The sequence below is a fragment of the Pteropus medius genome, unplaced genomic scaffold (assembly GCF_902729225.1).
Source record: "Pteropus medius unplaced genomic scaffold, Ma_sr-lr_union100, whole genome shotgun sequence".
Classification (NCBI taxonomy): domain Eukaryota; kingdom Metazoa; phylum Chordata; class Mammalia; order Chiroptera; family Pteropodidae; genus Pteropus; species Pteropus medius.
Genome location: NW_024340696.1, coordinates 11,902,729 through 11,930,540, shown reverse-complemented (window position 1 = coordinate 11,930,540; position 27,812 = coordinate 11,902,729). Strand labels below are relative to the sequence as shown.

Below are 27,812 nucleotides of genomic sequence, written 5' to 3'. Positions count from 1 at the left end.
TTAAAATGCCTAGAGTCAGTTTCCACGGCCCTTCAGTGAGGACCTTTGGGCTCCAACAGAAAGAGAACAGCCAAAGGATAAAGCTGCAGGAGTAGGGAAAGTAAAAAGAGAACAAGAATCCCAATGATGTTTACTTTAAAGTGGGGATATATCTCCTACTATGTCTCTTAAATGTGACAATTTCTTTTGTGACTCTTAATTTCTTTTTCCTTTAATTTGAAACCAGGCAGTTTTGCTAGAGAGTTTGCTCCATAACAATAAACATAATTGTTTCTTTGCATTGATTTCTTGTTTCTATTGGACACACAGCTGCACACTTCCAAGACAGATATATCTGCCTTGATTGAAACTGGCAATAGAGCTGCACTGAACTAATGCAGGCAAGGAAGCCATGCAAACCCCACAGATTCAGCCAGCCAGCCAGCCAGGCAGCAACACCAAGAGGTCCTAACTACTGAGATTTAACTCAATTTATTTTCATGTTATTATCACTCAAAAAGGTAGCCGTGGCCCTCTAAAACCTGCAATCCATAAGTGTCAGTAATCCTGGGAAGTGTTAATTGATCAAAGTATGGAATCTAGTTAGTTATAAAGAAGTGGCTTATTTTTCCTCCACAAGGGCTGGAAGGTCTCCTGAAGTCAGGGGAAGGAGGGGGAAGAGAAGCTTACCCCCACGTACTCTTGCCCTTCTGCTGGAAGCAGTGGTGGTTCTCAGGACTAGGACAAAGCCGGCAGCAGCCACCATTTACAGGATGCAGGACTCAACACTTTAAACAGATTACCTCATTTAATCTTCCTAACAACCAAATGATGTACTCTTATTCCCTATTTAGCATCTGAAAAAAGCAAAAAACCTGAGAAATGGAGAAATACAGGATCTGTCCAAGATCTCATAGCTATCAATGCTAGAGGGAACCTGTCCTGGTGCAGTCTTATTCCACAGCCTGAGCTTTTAATAACTGGAATAGTGCCTCCCCCTGACAGAGGCTAATATCAGAGGCTAACATCAGGTTTCTGACCCTCATCCCTGCCTAGAAGAGTAAAGAAAACTATTCATAGTTGATACTTCAAGTGAAGGGCTGAAAAAACTGATTCAGACAGTAATCTCCCCCTCTCTCAACCACTTTTTAAAATATAATTCATGTATCATACAACTCACCTATTTCAGGTATACTCACAGAGTATATTAGTATATTCACAGAGTTGTGCAATCATCACCACAATCAATTTTAGAATAGTTTCATCAATTAGCAATATCCATTAGCAATCATCCTCCACCTCATTCCTCCATTTCCCTCGGCCCCAGGCAACAATTAAATCTACTCTCTTTCTCCATAAATTTGCCTATTCTGGACATTCCATATAAATGGAATCATACAATATTTGGTATTTTGTTACTGGCTTCTATTACTTAGCATGTTTTTGAGGGTTATCCTTGTTGCAGCATGTATCAGTAATTCATTTCTTTGTATTGCCAAATATGCCACTTTATGAATACATTGCATTTTATTTTCCATTCATCAGTTGGGTCATTTCACATTCTGGATAGTATGAATAAGTGTGCAGTGTTTGTATGGACATGTGTTTTCATTTCTGTTGGGTATATACTCAAGAATGGAATTGTGGGGTCATGTGGCAACTCTTTAAACGTTTGAGGAACTGCCAAACTGTTTTCCAAAGTGACTGCACCATTTTACATTCCTACTAGAAATGTATAAGGTTCCAATTTTTCCACATCCTTGTCAAATGGACAACACTTCTCTTTACTGGGAAAACTACAGAGCTGTCGTCCTAAAAGCTATCAACGTGCTCCAGCTGTGCTATAACTGCCTGGGTGACCTCAGGCAAGAACCTTTACTCTCTCGGCACCTCAGTCTCCTCATCTGTAAATTGGGGGGATTGGAGCAGGTGGCCTTAGACTTCTCATTGAGCTCTATATTTATTCAGTCACATCATGTGAGATAACCTGACCAGTGGGAAGGTAGATGCTATGAAATGGATAGCCAGGGGCTGACTGCACAACGGTGTATCTGACTTTGCATTAACTCAGTTACCACTGTGCCTGGGATGGAGAACCTGTCATACCTGCCTCAAAAACAAAAACAAAAAAAAACCCTTACAAAACCTGCTTATTAGGAAGAAAACAGAAATGCTTTATTAGGTGAAATTTTCATTTGGCAATAATGGCAGGTTGGCCTTCAGAATTTTAGTTTTCTAAACTGGAGTTCGAAAATGGAAGTGGATTCAAATGATAAAAATGTATGCATTTGAAAGGAATAATTTTAGGTGATAAAAGTAGCATACAAACTGTATGTATGTGTATACATATACTCACAATAGTTATCTATATGTACATGTGTATACACACACACAAATTTTCTATCTAAATGGCAAAGCTTCAGAATATTAACCAGTTTTTTCATAGGTGTGTCTCAAAGTGTGGTGTATTTGCCATATGCATCAGGATAATCCAGGCTGCATACTTAAAAAGCAGATCTCAGACTATCAAAGTAGATGCTCTGGGTGGGGTTCAATAATCTGCATTTTAAAAAAAGTATTCAAAGTTTACAAGCCATGTGGGTAATAAGGGAATGGCTGATCTTTTCTTTCTTCTTTATATTTGGCTGTATTTTCCACATTTTTCTACAGAGAACATGTATTACTTTTATAACTGGGGGACAGGGAAAAGGGGAAGTTGTTATTGTTTGATAAAGATGGTGAAGGAGAAGAAAGAGCTTGTTTTTTTCCTTTCTGCTGCCCAAGCGACTATGAAGGATAAAAAGGGGCCATTTGCTTCTGGGTGGACTCCATGTCTCAGAGCCTAGACAGAACACAAGAAAGCACAGGTATTTTTCCCATTTGGTGTCCTCCATCAATAAGAAGAAATTACTGAAGCAGCTGCCTGAGTTCTTCATTTAGCCAGGGATACATGCTCTTGGGCTGTCATGGTTCCTTTGCCATCACTCCACATTTTCCAGTCCTGGGACTCTAGGATTGTGGGGAGCTGTGGCTGCAGGATCCAGTAAAGGGAGGTAAAAGAAGAGTATGAAGAAAAAATAATCAGTGAAGAATCATATTGCTAGAGATGACAAGCTATGTGTGTGTGTGTGTGTGTGTGTGTGTGTGTATACACACTCATCCATGGGTTCAACTATCATGTAAAGGTGAAGAACATGGAGTAAGACAAAGATGAAGTTAAGTCCTGGTCTCATCACTTTCTAATAACTTAGTTCATCTAAGTCTTAGACTGCTCATACATAAAACAGGGCAAATAATATTTCTTTCATAAGGTTGTTGTAATATATAATGCACATCTATTACCATTTGCCAGGTGCTTGAGGATTCAAAGATAAAATAAACACAATTCATGCCCTCCAAGATTACTACTTACAACCTCTTTATAAAAAGTGCAAAAATAGGTCAATAATTTTAACGCTCCAACCAAGGAGACACTTCTGAATGAATCAACTTGAAAACTGAGGCATCTCAACTCTCTGCTTCTGTTGGTTGGCTCAACACTGCCTCAGTACATGCTTTTGCCTTGGGTCAGGGCAGGGACCAGCACCTGATGAATAAGAGGACACTAACAAGTATTCAATATAGGCTTTGCATATATCCATTACTATTTGTACATACAAAATATATCATTTTAATAAGAGAGTGAAGAAGTGGGCTTTGTTCCACATTAATGACATCAGCTATTAAAAAGGATTGTAATGTTATCTATGAAAAGTTATATATATACTAAATAAAAGTAAGAAAATAAAACAATTCTCAGATCTATTTAACTTTATGTTGTCATTCCTTCAGGTTACACTTCAGTAAGAACACCTTTAGAAACTGGAGAAAATGAAGAAAAACACCTGACATGTTTTCAGCAGTACACATTCCATGTTTAATACCACTTCAGTCAGACAGAATAACGTGAGCCACTTGGCTCAAGTTTTAAGACACTTTTTTAAGAATAACTTCTTATAAGATTAGTATGAATTTGAGATACACAACTGTGTTTTTAACTGTTTATTTCAAGCACATCAGCTATAGGAAACAATGAACAGCACATCTTGGATAGAAAGAAAAGAGATTTTCACGATGATAGACACACTCGCTCTGAGCACCAGTGTCAATTCGGCTGCGCGCAGGGGGCACCAGGGACTTACAGGGAGACATTGCGGGAGTGAGGGCCGAGATGGGATTCGCTCTGTACAGAAGTGCCAGCAGTATCCATTGTTCCTTGTTGAGCCTTCCCCACTCCCTGTGAGCAGACACAGCACCGCCATAGCCGTAAAATAAACTGCATAACAGAGGTCACTCTGCCCAAAGGATTCCCTGAAACCCTGCCTCCCCCAACTCACAGCTCTACCCAAGCCACATCCTGGTATAGCCTCGGCGAGTCAGGTGCTCCTTGCTGAGCAGTGCCTAGACTCACACTGGATGCAGCTGGCCTCGGTTTCTGGTGCAGTCTTCTGAGGCAACTATAAGCACAGAGTCTGTGGATTGCTTGCTGAATCTTAACAGGTGGCCCTGGAGGGGTAGAGGCTTGAGCTAAGTTTGGCCTGCAGGACTGTGCCACTGGACAACTACTTCACAAATCTCCACTAATAAGACCAGGAGACTTAGGAGTTTTGCTTAGTACATAGAAACAGACACGGGAAGGCAGCCAAAATGGGAAGACAAAGAAGAAGAAACCATATGAGAGAAAAGAACAGAGATCCAGATATAATAAAGTCAAGTAATCTAACAGATGCAGAGTTCAAAACACTGGTTATAAAGATGCTCAATGAACTTTTGGGAAGTGTAGATAAATTCAGCGAGAACTTCAACAAAGAGATAAAAAACATAAAAATAAAGTGGAAATTATAAAAGGGAACCAATCTGAAATGAAGAACACATTATCTGAAATGAGAAGTCTATTAAATGGAATAAACAAAGGAATAAACAAAGTGAATTAAGAAGAGGATCAAATGCCCTACCTAGAGGACAGGAAAACCAATCAGGACATTCAATCGGAATGGCAAGAAAAAAGATGCTGAGACTATAAAAATAATTTAAGGAGGATATTGGACACTATCAAGGCTCCAAATATTCTAATCGGCGTAACTGAAGAAAATCAAGATGTTGAATAGTCGTTTGAAGAAATAATGATGGAAAACTTCCCTAACCTGGTGAAAGAAATGGACATAAAACCCCAGGAAGCTCAGAGAATTCCAAAAATCAGGGATCCAAAGAGGCCCACACCAAGACACATCATAATTAAAATGCAAAGATTAAATACAAAGAAAGAACATTAAAAGCAGCAAGAGAAAAACAAACAATTACAAATAAGGGAAAACCCATAAGACTGGCAGCTAATTTCTCAAAAGAAACTATGTAGGACAGAATGGCTTGGCAAAAAATATTTGAAAAGATGAAGACCCAAGATATACAACCAAGAATAATTTATCCAGCAAAGCTATCATTTAGAGTTGAAGGACAGATAAAGAGTTTCCTAGACAAAAATAAGCTAAAGGGATTTATCACCATCAAGCCAGTATTACAGGAAATTTTGGAGAGACTTCTTTAAGTAAAAACATGTATCGAAAACAGGAATAAAGAATGGTAACAACTACATTCCTATCAATAAGTACCTTAAATGGAAAAAATTAAGTGCTCCAACCAAAAGATAGAGTGGCTGAAAGGATAAGAAAACAAGACCCCGACATATGAAAAGGAAGGGGATGGAAAAAGATATTGCTTTGATGGACCTAGAAGGTATTTAAGTCAGACAGAGAAAGATAAACACTATATGATTTCATTTGTATGTGGAATCTAAGGAATAAAAAGAACAAACTAATCAAAAACAGACTCACAAATATAGTGGATAATTTGGTTTCAGACAGAGGAGAGGAGGGTTGGGGGTCTAGGAGAATGGGGTGAAGGGCTAAAGAAGTACAAATTAGTAGCTGATGGATGGTCACGGGGATGGGGAGCACAGTGTAGGGAATGCAGTTAGCATTAATACATTGGCTAGGTGGAGGGAGGGTCGGGGGAGGAAGGGTGCAGTTGAGGGTATCGTTTTATGAACTATATAGATGTCTAACCAATGTACTGTATACTTGAAACTAAATTTTAAAAATAATTTTTTAAAAAAAGAGAAGTTAGGAGGTTATTTTGAATGAGCTTCTGTTATGCTTTTGGTCCAATGCTTTCTGAGAGGCTGAGCAGAGGAAAAAAGAGAAGGAAACTGATGTGTTTTCCAAGCTTCACCTTCCTCTGAGTAAACTTTGAAAGAACTGCCTCGTCACCACAAAGGAAAGCTGTAAAGAACTCAGAATATTTAAATTTCCTAAAAATCCAGGTACGCGCGCACACACACACACACACACACAGATTAACCATCTCTTTTGATTTCCCTAAAGTCTAGCATAAATATAAGAAATCTACAGACAAAAATCCTGCTTTGTGCAATAGATGTTTCCAAAAAGTTTGTGTGAAAAAAATGTTTGCAACCTGGACCGTGTAAACACTCGGTCTTGTAAACAAAGTTCTAGATTTCTGCAGGTATGCACCCTTTAAAACAAGGCTCACCATAGCAACATGTATGAACACAACTTCATCTGGTCCTGTGCCTTAAATATCAATCATCACTGGCTCTGATTCCTACCCTCAGGCTCAACCCTACTGGCTGAGATTTGATGTCTCTAGCTAGTGCTCTGGTTTTGGAACTCAGCCCATGCCTGGACCATGGCATGGGCCTTGGAGTCCTCTTAAATCCTGACCAGAACCCCTTTCCTTCTTTTTGGCTTTGCTATTTCTCTGTTGGACATGACGGTTTAAAGGAATCCTGTCCTCTTAGGTAGCCTGAGCTGACTGCTCAGTCTACCTCCTTTTCCTCTCCCCTACTCCTTTGATACCTCATCTCAATTTATTTGTTTTCTAAGTCTAAATTACTATGTATGTCATTTTTTTCAAAGTGGAAATCAGTTGGACTCATTTACAAGGGCTATTTGCTAAAAAAAATGAAAAAAATCAAAATTAGAGAGAAGGAAAATAGCCAAGGTCCAGCACAGTCTCTAGCCACTCCAGACACACTAAATCAGAAAGTCTGGGGGTGGGGCACAACACTGTATTTTAATAAGTCCTCCAGGTGATTTTCATGTACACTAAAGTTTAAGAACCACTGGTCTGAAAGAAAAGAGGGTATCTAACAAATATTTTGGACAAAATGAAGCATCTCATTAAGAAGAATTAAGTCTATATTACAGACACACAAAAAATATCTAAGATATTCTGTGTAATAAAACCATATAATATAATTTGTATAAAAGATCTTAGTAACGTATTCCACATGGAAACATCTAGAATTGTTAATAGTGGTTAACTAGGGGGAAATTCATTTTACCTTTCCTTTATGGATATCTGTAGCTTTTAATCTATAAATATATATTATTTTTTTAATTTGAAAAAATGGTTAATCTAGGCTTCTTCCACTCTTCTCTGGCAAACTTCAAGGTAAAAATTAACTCGGTCCCAGGAGACTTCGGTATCTGGACTAATCAAGCTTTGTGATGCTTTAGGAGATTCTGGAGGAAGTGAGGTAGAGATAGTCCTCAGTGCTCTACGACTCAATCAGTGTTTCTATGTAAAGCTGCTATACCGGGAAATAACAGGTCACAAAGCTTGAGATTCTGCCTTTCTTAAATAGGCCAATTTTAAAAAGGGATGGTGGGGTTCTGAGAGAAAACAGAACAGACTCAAAACTTAAGGATTTTCTTGGCAGACACCAAGCTATTTCTGGGAAATTTTTCTTTGTTGCAGAAATTATGTATTTAAGTGTCCCATTTTTCACCATCCCTCACTTTGTGATCTGGTAGTCATTCTACAATTATGGTGGTCTTTCTTCAAGCTGGCTCCAGATAGATTAGATTAGACAGATTAGATGGATGATAGATAGATAGACAGACAGACAGAAAGATAGATAGACAGACAGACAGACAGACAGACAGCATATGCATATGAAGAGTAGAAAGAGGCCTGAAAATAAAATCGACTGGTGGGAAATAATCCAGAGCAAGATAAAGAGAAGATAAAAAAGAGGTGAGTGTGTATACATATATCCAAGATCAAGTCAAGTCCCAACAAATATTGTTTAGTTAATCATGGGAAAATCCTGACGCTTCCACGAGTTGCTCTCATGGGACCACTCAATTCTTTCATCTTTGGCAAATTTCCCATCAGAAGTACTCCATGCATTCATAAAGGATCCCAGAGCACTTTACCTGTATTATCATCATGCACAGAAGCCACTCAGTGTAATCTGTATATATCCTCTCATTTTTCACTGCCTACGAGCATGTGGGTGTGGCAGAAACAAAAAATACAGTTGTCTCCTTCAGCATAGCTATTGTCCCAGAAACCACAGAAACTTGGTTAAAAAAAAACTTTCGGTGATCTTTAATAATTAATTGGTTCATCCTCACTAAAGGAAAACAACTTGTATCAGGGATCTTTCTATGTTGAGCTAAGAAAATTGATAACTGATACACAGTTTTCCTCTGTGTATCAAGATACTCTCTACCTCTGGAAACCTAACTACCACAGAAGAAATATTACTTGAGCCCCCAATACTTGCAATGCTCTATGAAGAGAAAATTATTTTGTAGATTGGTGACTGCAGCCACCTTTTGAAGAGCCTGTCATTGTCTGTGGCTCTGCCTCACACAGCATTTCAGATAAGAAAACAGAGGCATAATGTGATTATATGGTAGGAAGATGAGACTTAGGGCTGGTCTACGGCATGATATTAAAAAAAAAAAAAAAGCACAGGCACTGGAGTCAGAGTTTGAATCCCAGACTAAATTATACTAGATTTGAGACAAATGGCCCTATCTCTCTGAGTCTCAGTGTCCTTAAAAATAATATAAATAAGCTACTTCATTGGGTTGCTGAAGTAATCATAAGTGTGCAAAAGTAGGAATAGGAATTAGTGTGTAATAGGTACAGAATTTCAGTTTGGGATAATGAATATGTTCTAGAGATGGATGGTGATGATGGTTACACAACAACATGAATATACTTAATGCCACTAAACTGTACACTTAAAAATGGTTGTAAAGGTAAATTTTATTATGTATATTTTACCACAATTTTTTTTAAGTATGTAAGGCTCCTAGCACGGTGCCTGGCTCTCAGGAGATGCTCAAGAAATGCTAGTCTTATTCCTCTTACAAAGAACTTTAAATGAAAGGGAAAAAAAGGAGATATAAAAAGTCAAATAATCATGCTCCTTTTCCAACTTAATTGTGAGAGGCTTTGACTCTCGGGCAGAGCCAGCTGACACCACTACCAGGTGGTACCACAGTAAGTTTCTGGGTAGGAAAAGGGAGGCTGGGTTAGTCATAATCTCTCTGGCATGTTCAGTTCCTAGTCCACTCCCACCCTGTGTGGCATCTCCTAAGATATCAATCCTATAGCTCCCAACATCTTGCAAAGAAAGCTGAGAAGCTTAAACCATTCCCCAGACCAGACTCCAGGCCGTGAGGACAAAAGCACCTGCAGTAGAAGCTGGCTCCTGTAAATGGGGAAGAGATAAGATACTAGTGCTGAACACCCACTGGATGGGTCTGGAGCCTGTTCTAGTCCCCAGCACTAAGCTGATCAGTATCTCAGATGCCTTTGGCTGAATTTAATGGACAGGGGACAGTGGTCTCCGAGGCTCAGTAAAGGAAGATTAAAAATGCACTTGTCTGCAGTTCAGGGAAAACAATTAATGATTATGTGTTGTAAGTCATAAAATACAGAAAGGAAAAAAATAGATGACTTATCTCTAGGCATATTAGAACACTGCTTTTGATGAGTGGGCGTAATTAGATCTTGATGCTGTGTTCAGATAGATGATCGTTAACATCCCTCGAACTCAGCTCAAGAAGAATGAAATACAGGTTCCCCTACTTCTATGAAAACTTTCACAAGCTGAAATGGTGTAAAGTGAAGAAGCAATTACCGTTAATTTATATAGAAAAATTTCTGAGTGTTCCAGATCCAAAAAATAACCTACCAAATCATACCAAATATGTTTAATTATGTCCAGTTTTACGCTAAGTGTAACACCTTTAGGCTTTTCTGGTACCTTAGGACACACCTTGCTAATGGATGCACAAAATAAATAGAGATAAAGCACAAATGCTCACAGACACAGCTCAAAGCTTTGATGCTGAGTGTAGTTCTTGGGAACAGAACTTGGCGGGACCACTCTTGCTGCTAGGAGTGTGTGCTGCCTCTATAACAGCTCGCTGCAAAACAAAGGCTGAAGGCTCTTTTTACTTCATAAAAGTGAAAATCTTCTTCGGATTTCTTTCAGTTAGTGAAAACAGGTATTAAGGCAGGTCTTTTGTAAAAGCAAAGTGATGTAAAGTGAACTCTCAAAAAGTGAGGGATACCCATACTTGGAGTACCAATACCCTCGAAATTCCAAAACAATACTTACTTTAGGGTCTGAGCTCTTGAACTTTAACCTTTCCACCAACTCTATCATAGCCGCCTTTAATCCGCCTGAATCTTTGCTCTAAAAAAAAGAAAAGTCAGGGGTCATTAGACAGCATTTTGTTGCTTTCCTGAACACGAACAGCATTTCATAGGACAATGAAACAGAAAGTAATTTTTCTTGTTCTCAGCCAAGAGAACTAAATAACTAAGGAAAACGGTGTTTCCCCTCATCCTCTTCTCTATTGACAAAGAGGATTCGGACATACATTGCCCAGTCACCTGAAAGAACTACTGGAATGAAAATTAAATGCAATTAGTACAGGCTGACTCACTGCTTCATCACAGGGCTCAACTATGCCGGTGTTCACTCAGGGCCAAGGCTCTGTAAAAGAGATTTCCTTCTGGGATGTCTATTTTATTACCTAGAGATTTCTATATTGAACTTCTACACACCGAATACAGAAGTATGCAATATTAAATATCCTTATAAAAATAAAAACAAAGAAAATGCCCTGAGATATAATTGGAAATAGTATTACAGTATGCTGGTTGAGTACAGGTTTTTGAGTCAAACATATATGTTTGTGTCAAAAAACCTGAGTACAGGTTTCACATTTGGGGTCTGTCAATAACTAGTTGATTAACCTCAGGCAAATCATGGACTTTCTCAAACCTTCTCCTCTTCTATAAAAGGGGTTAATAAACAGGGTTAATATGAGGCTTAATTGAAATAGTGTTTGTAAAGGTATTAGCATAGTATGTGGCACACAGTTAAATGTTCTATAAATGTCATCTTCTACTATTATTGTTGTTATTGCATTGTAATGACTTAGATTAGCACGGTCCAAAAGAAATGTAATGTAAGCAATAAATGCAAGTCACATATGTAATTCTAAGTTTTCTAGTAGCCACAAAAATAAAGTGAAATTAACTTTAATATATTTTACTTAGTATATCTAAAATATGATCACTGAAACATGTAGTTTTAACATGAGGGTATTTTACATTTTCATACTAGGTCTTTGAAATCTAGTATGTATTTCATACAGCCCAATTCAATTTGGACCAATCATTTTTCAACTGCTCCAAAACTGTACACAATATAGTGACTACTATATTGGTCAGTATAGATTTAGAGCAGAGATGCTAAAGCTACACTGTCTGGATTCAAGTCCCATTTCTTAGACAAATCACTTAGCCTCCCTGTGCCTCGATTTTTTATCTGTAATATGAAGCTAAACATGGCACCTAGTTCATAGGGTTGTCATAAGATTAAATGAGATAATACATGTCAAGGTGCTTATAATAGGTCATATAATAGGGTAAATACAATAAATGAGACATTTTTATTATTATTGTCAGTCTCCCTCACAATGTTTTAAATTCCTTAAGGGTTAAGAATTACATCTTTTACCTCTGTATCTGTGCCTAGCATCAAGAAGGCATTTGAAAAAGCCTGCTGATGAAGGAAACTGGACTCTGGGTGGTAATCACACAATAGAATATATAGATGTCAAATTATAATGTACACCTGAAAATTATATAACTGTATTAACCAATGTTACCCCAATAAACTTAATTTAAAAAAAAGAAAAAGTCTGCTGAACAAATGAATGAATAAACATGAAATCTTAAGAAATAAATGCCCTAATAATACATGTATAGCACTATCTAGAATCACATGAATTAGTTTATTTTCTAATTTTAACTCCTCTACAAGATAGGGTAGGATCATCACCCTCATTTTACCAGTAACAAAAAGGAAGCATGAAGAAATAAAATGATTACCATTTTAGTGAAGGGAGAGTAAAGTACAATATAAACAAATTCTACGACTATGTTACTTGAAATTGGCCTCAGAATCAGTGACATTTTCCAAATTTGCAAAACCAATTTCAATTCCTCCAAAACAGGAAATATGTACTTAGTAAGACTCCATCATATAGATTAAAATAGACTAAAGGCTAAATCTTTTTTCTCTTTAACCTCCTTTCTCTCCCAAGTCTACACAGTAAAAGTCTGATGTAACACATCTTCATTGGCATTCTCATTCTATGGTTCTAAATTTTAATAATTTGTATTTTTAAAAGGTTTACAACTCTTGAAATATTTTCATCAATTTCAATCTTTAACTTCTGTGGTCTCATAGCAGACAACTGGAAAAAGAAACCTGGAGGTCACATACCAGGGAGTGGGTGAGACCCGAAGTACCTAAAAAAGGGTTAAGTCACCAGACACAATCCTGCTTTTACGAGATGATCAGACAATAAAGCCTGATATCATTCCTCTAACCTGCTTCTCATTGGCTGAACAAGCAGGTCACTTGTCCCTGGAAAGCTCCCTTTCCTCACAACCCAGCTGCCAGCGCCCATTTTAAGCTCTTCAACAAGAACCCTGATATATTATGACTTTCCCTCTGGCTCTAGAGAATAGAAAGGAATTCATGAAACTGTGCCTTAAAACAGTCAGAAAGGAAACAGAATGATGAAGGAATCCCTAAGAAGCAGACAGCCTGTTTGCAGGCAGATACGCCTTGTGTGGAGAGATAAGGAAACCCTTAGCCTTCTTTCATAAAAATACACCATGTCAGCAGAATCCTTCTTCCTTGTAACAAAGCATCAGCAGCACTGCCTACCCATGAGAGAGACAGGGGAGAGGCACAGGGACTCTCCCTCCAAGAAATTCGCCCATCCCACCTCCTCGCAATCAGAATGGAGAGGCTCCTCTGGGCAGACCTGCCCCTGACAGTTGCAGGACTGGGCAAGAGTACAAATAGAAGACCCTGGCCCCCCAATCTACCTTTCTTTTACCACCTCAAGAGGCCTTATACACAGAAGTTCAAGCTAGTACACCTAGGTTCTGAAAACATCCCTCTCAAGCAGTGGCCCTTAGTCACCCTAGAACCTAGGAAAGCAGACATCAGGGGTGGGGTCTAATAGCTTGATCTGTCTTTGGGAGAAAGAACTAGAAAGAGGTTCTGCAGGCCTTAAAAGCAGGTTCAGGACATTTCATCAGGTAATTCTTAGGTCCTGAGTACTTGGAAAGTAGTCTAGAAGGGGATAGGCATGGCCAAAGGAAGGGCCCTTTAAAATATGGAACATAGGGCAGGGGCACAGGGTTTTCTAGGTCTAAGGTGGTATTCGAGTATCAAATTATTTGTTTGCATAGGGCAGTCATCAGCCAAAAGGGAATAGGAACAAGAGACTATACCTTTATACTTCCTAACTGTGGTAGAACAGAACAGCTGTCTCTGAAACCTGAGTTCTAATTGAGAAGCGGACCAGAATAATAACAAAAGGCAGGATAATTCAAACCTTCTAGACATTTGGTTCTATAAGCAGCCAGATTCTACTATGTCAGTCCTTGGTGCAAGCACTGTGAGTGGTGAAGAAGTGAATTTCTCTTGATACTGCTGTTCTCCACCTCCATCTCACCCAGTGCATTCCAAGAACATGAAATTCAATGTGAGCATATCTTATGTACCTCTTTCCTCCCCCAAGAGAGTGTAGAATAAAAAGAGACAAGTGCAATGTTGTAACACCCACTCCTCAGTTCAATCAATCTGTGGAAATGTGGGATGCTTCACAAAAGCCAACTCCTAGGGATGAGTTATAATAAAGCCAAAGAAAAAACAAAATGGTTTACATTTAAAGCTATTCTTTACTCTCCAAAGCACTTCCATATGCTTTTCCACTGGCATTTCAGAATAAATCTAAAAAGCCACTTTACAGATGAGGAAATGGCTGGTAGAAATCAAATGAAGAACTGCAAAATCACAGAGCTCATACACTCTTTCACTGGCATTTCACAGTAACAAAATAACTACAAAATAGTGTATTCTCACTTCGTAATGGAGAAAAATGGTTCTGTAGATGTCAAACAATATCCCCAAAATTACAGAGCTAGTTAATAACAAAACCAGGATCAGAAAGATCTAAATGAAAGATTAAAACGTATACAACAGAGAGGCTGGTATCAAGAATACACACAAAAATACGTTACGGATTCCCATAAATAAGAAAAAGACACGCCCAAAAGAAATCCCAACAAAGGACTTGAACATAATAGAAATGTGAAATGGCTAATAAACACATGAAAAAATGTTTTTAAAAAGCTCAAATTACTTAAGATCATTTTATACATCATACTGAAAAAAAAGTTTTGATTTGATAACATCAAGTGATGTGGAGCTTTGGGGAAATTACAGACTTTCATATGTTGCTGGTATAAAATGATAAAGCCACGCTGAAATCACATGCCTAGTAAGTCCAATTCTCTCTCCTCTTGAGAAACACGAGCACATGTATCAAGGAGGCACGCACAAAAATATATATTGCAGCACTCTTTGTAGTGAAAAACTGGAAACATCCTAAGCATCTATCAATAGTGGATTGATAAACTATGGAATTAACAAAATATGGAGTATAAAATAGCAAATGAGAATGAAGTAGATCTGTTTGTACCTGAATAAAAGACATAATGTTGAATTAAAAGAAAAAATCTTGCAAAATGATACATACTATAAATATCATTTATTTTTTTTAAAAAATACACAGAACTGATTTTCTATGGGTGACACATACATGTCAAAGACTAGAAAAAGCAAAGACGGAGGGACTGGTATCAGGGTTTGTAGTAGGAAGAGTCTTAGACTTACCTACATGTAGTCCTACTGTCTAATTAAGATTTGGAATACAGAACAGAAAGGAAGGAGGAAGGGAAGACAGACCTAGGGCTTCTGCTTCGAGTGCCTCTCTCCATGAGTTTGCCTAAATGTAAGTACTGGGACACTGTTTCCTGTGTGTGCAGTGAAAACAAATGAATCGGCAGGTAAAAGAGAGAGTACTTTACCTGGTGTTCATGTGTAGATCTCAGTGAGTTTGAAATCCCCAAAACTATATGCAAGATTTACAATGTACATGCAGTTGTCTAGAGAAAAAGACATTTGCTTTCCTCAGAGTCTCAAAAAAGTTTAAGCTTCCTATAGTTTAAAGAGAATTGCACAGAGAAAAGAGACCCAGGTTCCATTCCTAGTTCTGCTACTAACTGCTGTGTGAGCTTCGAAAAGTCATTTTATACAACTCAGTTGTTTCTCAAATTGTAAATGAAGAAAATGGGACAAACCAGAACCTACAAATTTTTGGCAGGCAGTCTACAGAACTTTTAGGCTTTGAGAGTGTTGTCCCACACAGCACACTGGGAATTCTTAAATTAGATGCTAATTTAAAAATCAGAAGATATAACAATAAAGATTTCTAGCTTCTTTTGAAAATCTGAAAGGTATGATTGTATTGGGCTCCCTCCCATTCCCACCTAGCAGCAACTGGCTGAAGTTGAGAAGCAGCTACCCACTTTAGGCAAGGCAAGCTCTCTCCAGTCTGCCAGAGTTACTCTGGCTTGCTTCTCTCATTTACATTACCTTTCTGGTCCCTGTAGACATTTGAAGTTGCTGTCTCTGGAAGCAACTCTCTCTGAAAGTGTTTGTTTGTTTGTTTGTTTACCTCTAAGGGTCCTTGTATTTCAACACCAAGAAAGTTGAAGTATCTTTCTTCAGAGAGGTTCACAATATCTCATAGACACATTTCCATCCATTTACTCCAAAATATAGGAATAATATAGTTCATTCTGATGTAAACATCCTTTGAAAAATGGACAAGGGTTAAAAACAAAGATGGAATGTGGAAGGTCAAAATGGCATCATGACAAGAACTATTTCTTTACAACCAGTCTCTGTACTTTTATAGGAGTCAGTTTAGTCTAATGCCAATAACCAAGGTGCACCAAAAGAAAAGTCCTGTGTCAGTAGAAATGTAAATATAAGTCACTTAAATATCCTCAACTGGCTCCTAAGTATTGAATTCTACATTACAAAGAATCAGAAGATGCTGAGTTCAGAAAGAATACTGGCTGTGTATTTTATTTTTTTCCCGTCTCACTGGCCTTGTGTTGGTACCACGCTTTAAAAAAAATCAACTCAACTTTGTCATTTTTACAAACAGGTTTTGTTTGGGAAAAGCAATGGAAACAGTGGAAAAAGGAGTGGAAGATAGAATGGATAAGATTACTCCTAAGGAATCAAATCAGAAAGCAAAGCCTTGTCAAAAGGATAGAGAACTAAATTTTATCACCATGCCATGTACAAAAATTCTTTACCACCTTTTTCACATTATCTGATATTCCAACTTTAAATCCACTATGTTAAGCAACTATCTTTATATAGTTGCTCAGATCCAAAATCATTTTGGGGCCCAAGAAAACCCATCACCAAGTCTTTTTAGATCTAACTCTAAAACATATGCCATATTCAATTACTCATCACTATCTCCACTACTCCCTAGTCCAAGCAACATTACTGCTCCCACTCCAGCTACCGTACAGTCCATTCTCCACAAAGGAATAGGGGTGAAATTTTAATAACATAAATCACTTATTCCCTTGCATAAAGTCTATGGCTACTCAAAATAAAATCCAAAATCCTTATTATGGCCTACTTGGTAATGTGACCTTATCTACTACTCCTCCCTGCTCCCACCCTTACTCATTACATTCCGGCCATCCTTTTTATCCCTCAGTAAGTCTGTTCCATCTCAGAGCCTCTACATTCACTATTCCCTCCACCTGGACCACTATGCCCCCAGATCTTGCCATCACTGGCTCTAACTATACTCGGGTCACTTTCTCAAAAAAGTCCTTTCAGTTTCTTAAACAGCCTCCCTCATTCTCCCATCCCAGTCACTCTCTCTCTCTTTAAACTAGTTTATTATTCATAATACTTATCTTTATTTGAAATATTATTCACTGTTTAACTTGCTTATGCCTGTTTTGCTCATACAATGAGACTAGAGATTTAGAATTGTTTATTGTTAAATTTCCTACTCCCCAAATTACTCTACCTGATTGAACAAACAGATCAAAGTAAAAAAATATATATTACGCTACTAACTTAAAATAATATATAAAAATATTTTTATAAATTTAATATTTACAATATTTATTTAATTAAAAAATTTATATATTTCTCAACTTCAAAGAATTGTAAAAATTTAATGAAATAATATGAAATTTATAATACAGAATCCGGTCTATAAATTCTCAATAAATTTTAGTTATCATTATTATTGTTATTATTAACTAAATAACAATATATTGAGCGACTAACTACTAAGTATCAAGTACTGACCTAGAGAAGTTCTGAATGGAAAAAAATGAACAAAACGATGTGTTACTAAGCAAAATACTATGTAAAATATACAGGAAGAAAACGTCAAGTAAAAGGGAAAGAATAGTTTTAGAATATTCAGAAAATATGTATCAATTAAATATCTTCATATAGATAGTAAACATCAGGAGAGTATGTGTACAACTTTGAAAGGTTAAACATAAGTGGGGAAAATTAAGTAAGAATAGAGGCAAAATGGGATGGTGGAAAGAACATGTACTTTGGAGTCAGACCTAGTCCTTCCTCTTATTAGATAGGTGACCTTCTGCAAAGTGCAACCTCCCTGGGTATCAGTTTCTTCATCTGAGAATCATAATACATAGCTTATTGTGGAAGTTGTATTGAGATCAAATGAAAAAAATGAATGAAAAGCACCTGACCTAAAATTACTCAACAACTATTACTATTACTATTCCGATCTCTGGAAAGAACCTCAAAATTCAACAGCAGACAAGAGTTCCTAGATTCTTAGTTTTATAACCTCAGTTGAAGGTTAGCATTTTCATTTTTCATACACATGAAGTCAGAGTCTACCGCTCAACACAACTTTTACCCAGCCAGGGTTCACACAGACCCAAAGTACAGAGGGGAGAACAACAGGGATGCCTATTAACATCTCTCCCCACGATTGCCTACTGGAAAGAAAATGGAGGCTCTTTTCTAACCAGACAGCCCTGCATCCCTTCTGCTTCTATGAAAACTTCCCACAGTTAAGAATGTAAAACAGAATCTAAAGAGGACAACAAGCAAGACTTATGAACCTAAAATTAGACCTACCAGCTGTGTTTTGGTTAGCTAGTGCAGAAGGCACCAGCAGGACACTGAAATATACAGGAGCCTCTTCTCTGAAGACAAGTTTTTCACCAGCCTATCTACCCACCAGAATAGAGCAGGCAGAAGGAGCAGAAGGAGAGGGGGCTGAATAGTTTTCACCCAAAGAAACTTGGTATCCAGAACTTCTACTGCTGCCAGACTAACTGGTCTGGCATTGAACTCAGAATAGAACCTCAGATGGCTTTATAACAGTAATAAGAATAAGAGCCAATTGCTGAAGGCTTATTATATCCCAGGCATTGTGCTAAGCTCTTTACATGTATGATCTTGTTTGTTCCTCACGATAATCCAATGAGGAGAAACAATTATTATACTCATGTTACAGATGAGGAAATCAAGACTCAAAGAGGCTGAGTGAATTATCCAACATGACACAGCCAATAAGTAACAGAGCCAGGACTCAAATCCATAGATTGCAAAGACTTTGCAAGACTGCTTGGTCTTTTCATATTCATTCTCCCATTTTTCCTTAGTAACAGACCTCACCTTTAGCTAGCTAGATACATTGTATCTGGGGAAAAAAAACTATTTCCCAGCCTCCCCTGCAACTAGATGAGGCCATGGTACTGAATTCTGGCCAAAGAAGCACAAGTAGCAATGTGTGCAATTTCTGGAGGATTCTCTCAAAATAGAGGTGTGTGCCCTTCTTCACTTTCCTACGCCTGTTGTCTTGAACTCAAATGTGCTGGCTAGATCTCCAGCAGTCCGTGACTAGGATTACACCCTATGGATGACAGAGTGGAGCTGGAAAGAACCTAGATTCTTGATAACATCATGGTTCTTCCATACCAGCCTTAAACTGCCTACATCCAGACTTCTTTCACACAAGAGAGAAAGCAATACCTATCTTGTTTTGATTAGCTGTTACTTTTGATTTTTCCAAATTATTTCATTATTTTAGATGCAGTTGAACTTAATGTAATCACTGATATACTAAATCAGTATGTAATATTGTCTCAAGTTCTTCATTGATGCTCTGAAACTAGATGAGACTATTATACTTCATATCATAAAGTTAACAAATATTTCATGTATGTCTACTATCCAACAGGCACTGTGCTAGGTGCTAAGGATACAAAGATGAATAACAGCATACAGTCCTAACTAGTAGATTTTATAATCCACTCAGGATACAGACATATAAAGAAATAACATTGGTAGTATACTATATTTAGTGCTATAATAATGGTGCACAGCTGGTGCTATGGGAACACAGAGAAGGGTTACCTAACAGTCTGTATCTACCTGATAAAATCCTATCCTTCTTTGAAAGCCCACCTCGAACACCACCTCCTCCGAGAAATCTTGCTTGTACTTCTCTTCTAACACACACACAAAAGCACAAGTAAAGACTATCTTTCCTATTAGACTATAAGCTTCCTGATGTCAGGAACCATTCTTTATTCTTCTCAATAGGTCACACAGCTCACCATAAGTACTCCAAAATTATTCAGAGAAATATAATTAACTTAAAATATCAGTCTTTGACATTAAAGCAAACTATATGCTATAGTTTGAACATATTATAATAAATGTTTTCTCTAATATTCTATTTAAGTTAAAAGCAGATTACTCTGCTGTTTGATCAAAAACTAGCTAAACACATTTGAAAGTGAGTTTTATAACTAAATACTCAACAAGAATAATCTAGCACATTATAATGTACATCAGAGTCACTGCCCATATGGTTATTTGCCATAAATTATGGATTGAGTCTTTTAGTATATTTGGAGGATTTTGTCTGCTTGTTTTTTCTTTTATTCATTTTCAGCATCTGAAAATGGCATCAATATTGATTTTTTCCCCCGATACCATGTTGGATTGATCCCTATTACAATCTCTCTCTCTCTCTCTCTCTCTCTCTCTACTCTCTCTCTCTCTCTCTCTCTCTCATTCTCTCTCTCTCTCTCTCTCTCACACACACACACACATTTTACACAGGATTTAAGTTTCCCAGGGCCAGAGTTCTGTTTTTCACCCCACTCTCATCTCTATCCCACATATCCAGACTAAAGTTTTTGTTCTATCCATTCTCTCTCTATACTTTGTCCCCTCTTCTGAGCATCCTTTCCGCCACACAACAAGTTTAGCCCCTGGCTCTGGATATTAAAACAACCAACAGGAGCATGAAACTGAGCTGGTCATTCCAGACTGAAGGGTAACTTTAAGCGAAAGCATGAACAACAGTCAGAGACATAAACGCCAGAGAACTTGCCGTTCTCTGTCTCCCAGATCCCTGGTCTCCCAGATATCAACAGTAATAAGTCACCTTGATAGTATGTACCCTTATGTCTGTGGTTTTCCTCCCTCGAACCAATAACTCTAGACTAATCATGAGATGAACACAACACAAATCCCAATAGAAGGAAATTTTACAAAATATACTTAACCATCCCCAGAGATTTGATTTAATTGGCTGGGGTAGGGCCAATCACAGTTATTTTCTAAAGAATACCCCTCCAAGGGTGATTTAAAAATGTAGCACTGATGTGACAAACACACTATTTACTTTGCTGACCTCACTTCCTACTCCTTTTACTCCACTCTATCCATGACTTTTTTGCTATCCTTCAACACTCCAAGTTCACCTCTACCTTAAAGCCTGTGCAGTCACCACTCTTTCTGCCTTAACCACTCTTCTCCTAGACTTTCTCTTAATTCTTAAGTTATCAAGTACAATTTTCATAATGAAGATTGTGGAAAGAGTTCACCCCCTTAACAGGACACAATTAGATGGCTTTTCCTCTCCACTTAACCCCACAGAAGCCCTGTAGGGCTTTCTCTGGTGAATCTCCATCACCATGAATGTTGAATCCTCTGAAAAACTGAGCTGTTGTAAAAGTGATTCCCATAAACTCATATTCCCTCCATAGAGTAGTATTTTCACCTGCGCTAACAGCACATTACAATTGCTAGAATTGTTATTCCTCTCATCTCAAGAGCCAACTACTCCCTTTATGAAGATCTGTACAAATCTAACCAATCGTCTCTGCTATGAATCACTGGACTTTGCACAAGCAGCACTAAACTAGGTTAACACAATAGGAGGGTTTCTAGATCTTTGCAAGAGCTCATAATTCAGGTCTCTGCCCAAATGTCATATGCTCAGTTGCCTTCTATGACTACCTTATCAAAAATAATCCTCTCCTGCAACACTACTCACTCTTTCATTCCTACGACATATTATTGTCATAGTACATGGTACAATCTGAAATAACTCTACCTATCCTTCTCCCCAGCTAAAGGGTAAACTTCATAAAAGCTAGTGCCCAGTTTGTCTTCACTGCATACTTCTAAGACTTATGACAGATTTAAAAGGTATATTGTGAAAGGTAAACTGAGATGAGGAATCCCAGAACTGCAAGCTTCATATAAACTTTCCATAGGACCCTTGGGGTGGCTCCAACTGACACCAAGCCATTTCCTTTATCTTAAGTCTTATAGCTTTTGTCTTATTCTATACTAACAAATAACACTAACTGAACCACTGTGTAGAAAATGCTTTATGGTTTTATTAGAAGATGCCCCAAATTCTTTTGGACAAGAATAAAAAATATAACTCGGTACCTTACAATAGACCTTCAACCTTCTACTTCCCTACTAGAGCTGCTTCTTATGAGCTGGTTAAAGAGACAGAGCAACTGACCACTGGGATAGAGCTGTGGCATACCTCCACCTCCCTCTAGAGTCACAACTGTTTTGAGCATATGCTTTTATCTTCCCAACCACCCTGCTACTAGTGCCCCTTATCAGCTCCCCACTGTAGTTGTTCTCAATGTCACTTAACATTTTTCTTCCCAAATTTCCATCTTGAAAGCACATTCAAGGTCAAGGAGTACACTTCAAGATCTTTAGGTTTTTCCATAACAAAACCATGTTAAGAACTCCACAGATGTTCCTAAGTCACTGTTGAATTCTGCCAATCACTCTTCCTTTGACATTTTAAAAGACTCCACCTTTTCTTCAGGTGATCATAGAGTGAACCAGATAAGGGCATGAGCCATTAGTGGGCAATGAAATCAATTTAATAAGAGAATCCCGATTTTTTTTTTAACAGAAGACAATAGAACACATCATATGCAGTAAGGTAAACAGCGTTCTATTTGAGCTATTTAAAGGTATACCTCTGTGTGTATGTGTGTAAATGAGGTCACGATATTAAATATATTTCCCCTACTGTAGGTTATGTATCAAATAATTTTCTAAACTACTAGTCTAGAGTTCTGAGTATATCTAATTGCACTTTACTGTTCAACAAAAAGATTCGTTAAATGCAACTATGAATACAAATTCCTTTGATGACATAAGAATTTTCATATGAATAAATCAACCTCCTTTGTCAGACCCAATGACCTATTTTCAGGGCCAGAAATTATGTTCACAGTAAGAGAAACCTGCATATCTGAGAAGTTATGAGCCAGATGAGAGCTTATAATTTGGGCTAAGTAACTGTATTTATAGGATAAAGCTAGAACACAGGCTCAATTCAAATTTGGACCCACAAAATCTTTTGGAGACCAAACCTTCTGGAGCCAAACTGGAAATACAGCACAGGAAGAAAACTTCAAAAGTCACTTTAGTTACCAAGGATTAACACTGTCCTTTCAAAGTGTTCACCTTAGTTCTTTTGGCCTAGCCTTCAGGTAGCCTCTGCCCCGATCATCTCTCTCTCTACAGTCAGTCACCCTGGCTCTCTGTACTACTCTGAAGTTTGCTTTAAGCGTCAGCAGCCCTTGGCAACAATTTGGCCTTCTACCAGCAATATCGGCCACTCAAAAACATTGTACAAACTGAACTCTAAACTTGTATGTTTAATTAGATTCCTCACAGTAATATAATAAAAACAACAGCTAATATTTACTGAACGCTTACAACGTCTTTAGCATTGTTAAGCATCATGTCACAAACTAAGTCATTTATTCTCACAAAAATCCTATTTTATTTTATTTTATTTCTTAACTTTACACCCATTTTAGAGATATACGAACAAGGCCAAACTGTTACATAACTTAGCCAACGTCAAAAAGCAAGTAGCAGAGCTAGGATACTTCCTGGCCTTCTCTAATTCCACATTGTTTTTTATTTTTTCTTTATAACACTTATTACATGTTTATTTGCTAATCTGTTCTTTTCTCTTTCCTTCTTATACAATGCAAGTTCCAGTAAAAGTAAGAACTTCTTCTATTTTTCTTACTCTATATCCCAGTGCTTAGAAAGCACCAGCCCTTGAAGTACTTGAAGAATGAACCAATGAATGAACGAATGCACTATAACAAAGATCCTCTTCTCTCATCATCATCACACTTTCAATATTCCAAGATACTTACTCTCTTGCCAATAAGCAAATATATATTGCCCTCGAAACATTTGAAAGCAGAGGTGAACTGAAACTAATTAAAGCTACAACCAAGCTCTGACCAAGTTCAAATCTTTAATGGATTAAAATGATCAGCCTCTCATCCTAGCTGCCTAACAGAACAAATGGCATGCCCTTTCTGAAAGGGAAAAAATATTGCTCTAGTGTCTACAGTTCTTTTAGACACAATGTCTAGTACTGGATGAAAGATTAATGATATGAAAAAAATCACAAACCTATGGTAACAGAAAACATGTTCACACAGGGATATACTAATAAATCAACAGTATAGAATAAAAGAGCTAAGAAACACATTCACAAATGTATGGGTACTTAATATTTGACAGGTGGCATAACAGATGTGTGAAGAAAGGATAGGCTTTTCAATAAATGCTGCTAGAGCAACTGACTGTATGGGGGAAAATGAAATTGAGCCCCTACCTCCACTACACAAAAATCAATACTAAGTGGAACAAGACAAGAAAAGCTCTAACAATAAAGGAAATTACTGATAAATTCTACCACATTAAAATGAAGAACTTCTATTCAATGCACAATTTTTTAAAAAGTAAAGAAAAAAACAGTAGATGAAGATAACTGCAACTTGTATAAACAACTAAGAAGTCAGGACAAATATGTGTGTGTGTGTATGAAAAAATAAAACACAATGTGGAATTAGAGAAGGCCAGGAAGTATCCTAGCTCTGCTACTTGCTTTTTGACCTTGGCTAAGTTATGTAACAGTTTGGCCTTGTTCGTATATCTCTATGTATATATTACTAAAAGTTCATGAGAAAAAGATAGACAATACAACAGAAAAGTGAGCAAAAGACCTGAATAGGCACTTCAAAAGAAGAAAAACAAAAGATACTCAAAGTCATCAGTAACTAGAAGAAAGGAAATTTAAATCAAAAGAAGATACTATTACATATCCAAAAGATTGACAAAAATTAAAAATTCTGTAATGGAAAGTGTTGGTGAAGATACAGAGCAACAAGAACTCTCAAACACTTCATGGCGATGCAAATTGGTATAACCGCTTAGGAAAAACAAATGGCAATATCTAGTACTATTAAAGAGGTGCACAGTCTATGACCCAACAATCGCACTCTTAGGTTTATATTCCATTTAAATATATGCAGATGTGCACCTGGTTACATGAACAAGAATGTTTATACCAACATTGTTTATAATAGCCAGAAGCTCCAGAATCTGGAAATCAAATGTTCATTACTGACAGAATAGGTAATTTGTGGCATACTCATAAAATGGAATTCTATACAATAATGAAAATGAACAAACCACCACCACCCACCAGATGAATCTCACAAACACAATGTTGAAAAAATGAAGCAAAACCTCAATACATGGTAACATGATACCAACTGTGTCAAGTGTTTCGGAATGCATAGGCATGTGGTAAAAGTATAAAGATAAGCAAGAAAAACACCATTGTAAGTCAGGATAATGGCTACTTATGAGAAAGGGACATGGTTATAATTGGAAAAGGCATGGGACTTCAATACTACTACTAATATTCTACTTCTTAACCTGGAAAGAGGTTACATCAGTAGTTACTTTATAATTGTTAGACTGTGCATATCTTTTTACACACTGAGTATTTTACAATAAAAAACAGAAAATCTTAATACAGGGTATTTTCATCATCCAAGTATTTGTTATCCCGGTGCCAGCAATTACAACGTTGCTTAGGGAAACAAAAGTTGTAATGACAACATTTACTAATGAACTGATCAGTTAATGAACCTGATCACTCCACTCAAAATTTTCTTCCCTCGTTAACTCCAGCAGTTTCTCCCACTGATTGTAAACATCCGCAACATAAATAAAAGGCAAATCATTTGCAAATTCATTCATTCGACTAATATTTATTAATATTACTTTCCAAACACTGGTCTGGGAGACCAACAAGGCTCTAGATAAAGGCCTGGCCTTCTTACAAAAGATGAAGGACATGGGAACCCCCACTCCCATCCCAATTTTGCCTCTACCTTCTCATCCTCCCTTCTAAACAAGTATCAAAGATGAAAAACCTAAAAGGAACTCAAGGCATACATGAAATTGTTACCAAAACCCCAACCTTCGGCAATCTTACATTACAGAGGAACCACCTGATTGGATTCATTTGGCAAAATCAGTTTCCCACGTTTTCAAGTAGCCAAAGAAATTGCCTTATCAAGAGGCCTAAATCACGGCACTAGTCTCAACAACGGTGAGGCTGCAAGAATTGGCTTAGGTAGGGTCAAAACTGCCAAGGAATGCTTTACCTGGGATCTAGAGACCAGAGGCTTGCAATTTCCTAGAAACTGTATTTTATATATTTCTACATGTATTTTTCTCGCTTCCGATTCCAGAACTTTGATCTGATTCTCTAAGGAGTTCAACCAAAAAGATGAATAAGCACTGCTCCCAATGAGCTGAAAATACTAGCTTTTTAGGGACATGACGAAAGTGAATGTGGTCATAACTACGCCACCTGAGTTGAAACCCAGGTGTCCTGACCTCTAGGTCTATGCTCTGAATACATCATACTTACTCTTAGTTCTTCGAAGGCTTCGTCTAGAGTGGAGAGTTGGTGGCCCTGGTGAGCCCCAATGACTGGACACAGGACACAGATGAGCTGCTTATCTTCCTGGCAATAGGTACTCAAATCGAGCCCATGGTCCGGACACTTCCTCTTGGCCACTCTCTCCGCTTCCATTTCTATTTCTGGGTCAAATTCACTCTCTGCCTCAGTTTCTCCCTCGGCCTCAGATTCTCCATCTTCATGGTTGTCTTCCTCTGCCTCGCTCTCTTGTTCATCCTCCATTTCTTCCTCACTGTCTTCTTCACTCTCTTCATCGCTCTCATCCTCACTCTCTTCCTCCGTCTCGCTCTCTTCTTCGGACTCACTGTCTTCCTCAGACTCGCTTTCCTCCCCCATCTCGACCTCTACGTCTCTCTCATTCTCCACCTTGGCCTCCACATCTCCCTTCCCCTCGCCCTCCTGGGGGGCGCCTGAGGTCCAGGCCTGGGCGGAGCCGTGGACGTACTCGGCCAAGTGGTGCCCTGGGAATTTCTGCCTGTGCACCTCTGCATGGCGGTGGCAGTAGCAGAACCCGCATTCTCGGCACACTTCCTCAGCCCCTGGAGCCTCGTCGGGCTCGCACTCGTCACACGTGCCGTCGTGCGGCAGTTCCTCGAAGGCCGCGCCCACTCCGGAGGCCATGTGGGTGCAGTGACGAGGTCCAAGCGTAAGGGCCTCGGTGCTCGCTGTCTGGCCTTCGCGCGGCCTCGCACGTCCTCCTCCCCACCCGGTCCTCTCCTAGGGAGTCGCCGCCCGCGTGGGCCGCGCGGTGTCTCAGAGCGGGCCTGGGGCTGCGGCGCCGCCGCTGCCTGCACCAGGTAGCCCCGGCCCGAACGAGCAGCAGAGGGCCTTCCCGCCCGCTCTGCCGCTCGGCGCCCGCTGCGCTTCCTCGGGCGGCCGGGGCACTTCCGGCGCGGCGACCCGGCGCCCCCGTCGGCCCCCGCGCCGCGCTGCCCGCCCGGCCTCTCGCTACGCCGGCGAGATCGCGGCGCCGCGGCCCCCGCGCCGCCCCGGTTCCACTTTCCCTTACCCAGTCAGGCGGCCTCCTTTCACTTCCTGAGTCATTTAAAGTGGCAATGGCCCTTTTCTGCCTTTCTCGTGGGGGCTCCGCATCGCCGGAAGGAGGGGGAGGATGGTTGAGGCCTCCCGCTCACTCCTGCGGTGGGAATTGGGCCCCGCCTCCCCCACGCCCACCCCAGTAGGTGTCGACCTGACTTTTCAGGGCCACTGAGCAGGTGTACGTGTGTATTTCAGTCTCCTCTCCTGACTATTTGTCGCCTACCTTTCCAGGCCCCGCTGTTGCATCCTCTGCAAGGTGCCAGGGCAGAATGTTGTTTACCAGACTGAACATGA

General features: G+C 38.8%; 1 protein-coding gene across 3 annotated transcripts in view; it reads right to left on the bottom strand.

Moving 5' to 3' along the window:
- The window catches only part of TRIM44 (tripartite motif containing 44), a 96,573-nt gene extending 69,167 nt beyond the window's left edge, over positions 1–27,406 (bottom strand). Inside the window, exons 1-3 of one of the 3 annotated variants that reach the window (XM_039867093.1) lie at positions 26,430–27,406; positions 10,466–10,543; positions 4,008–4,255 (exon numbers count right to left, since the gene is read on the bottom strand). In XM_039867093.1, the coding sequence (XP_039723027.1) occupies positions 4,157–4,255; positions 10,466–10,543; positions 26,430–27,101 (849 nt within the window). In that variant the 5' untranslated portion in view covers positions 27,102–27,406 and the 3' untranslated portion in view covers positions 4,008–4,156. Of the gene's footprint in view, positions 1–4,007; positions 4,256–10,465; positions 10,544–26,429 lie in introns of those variants that run through there. The other 2 variants (XM_039867077.1, XM_039867084.1) reach the window with 2 other exon arrangements.
- Between the last annotated feature and the right edge of the window lie 406 nt (positions 27,407–27,812).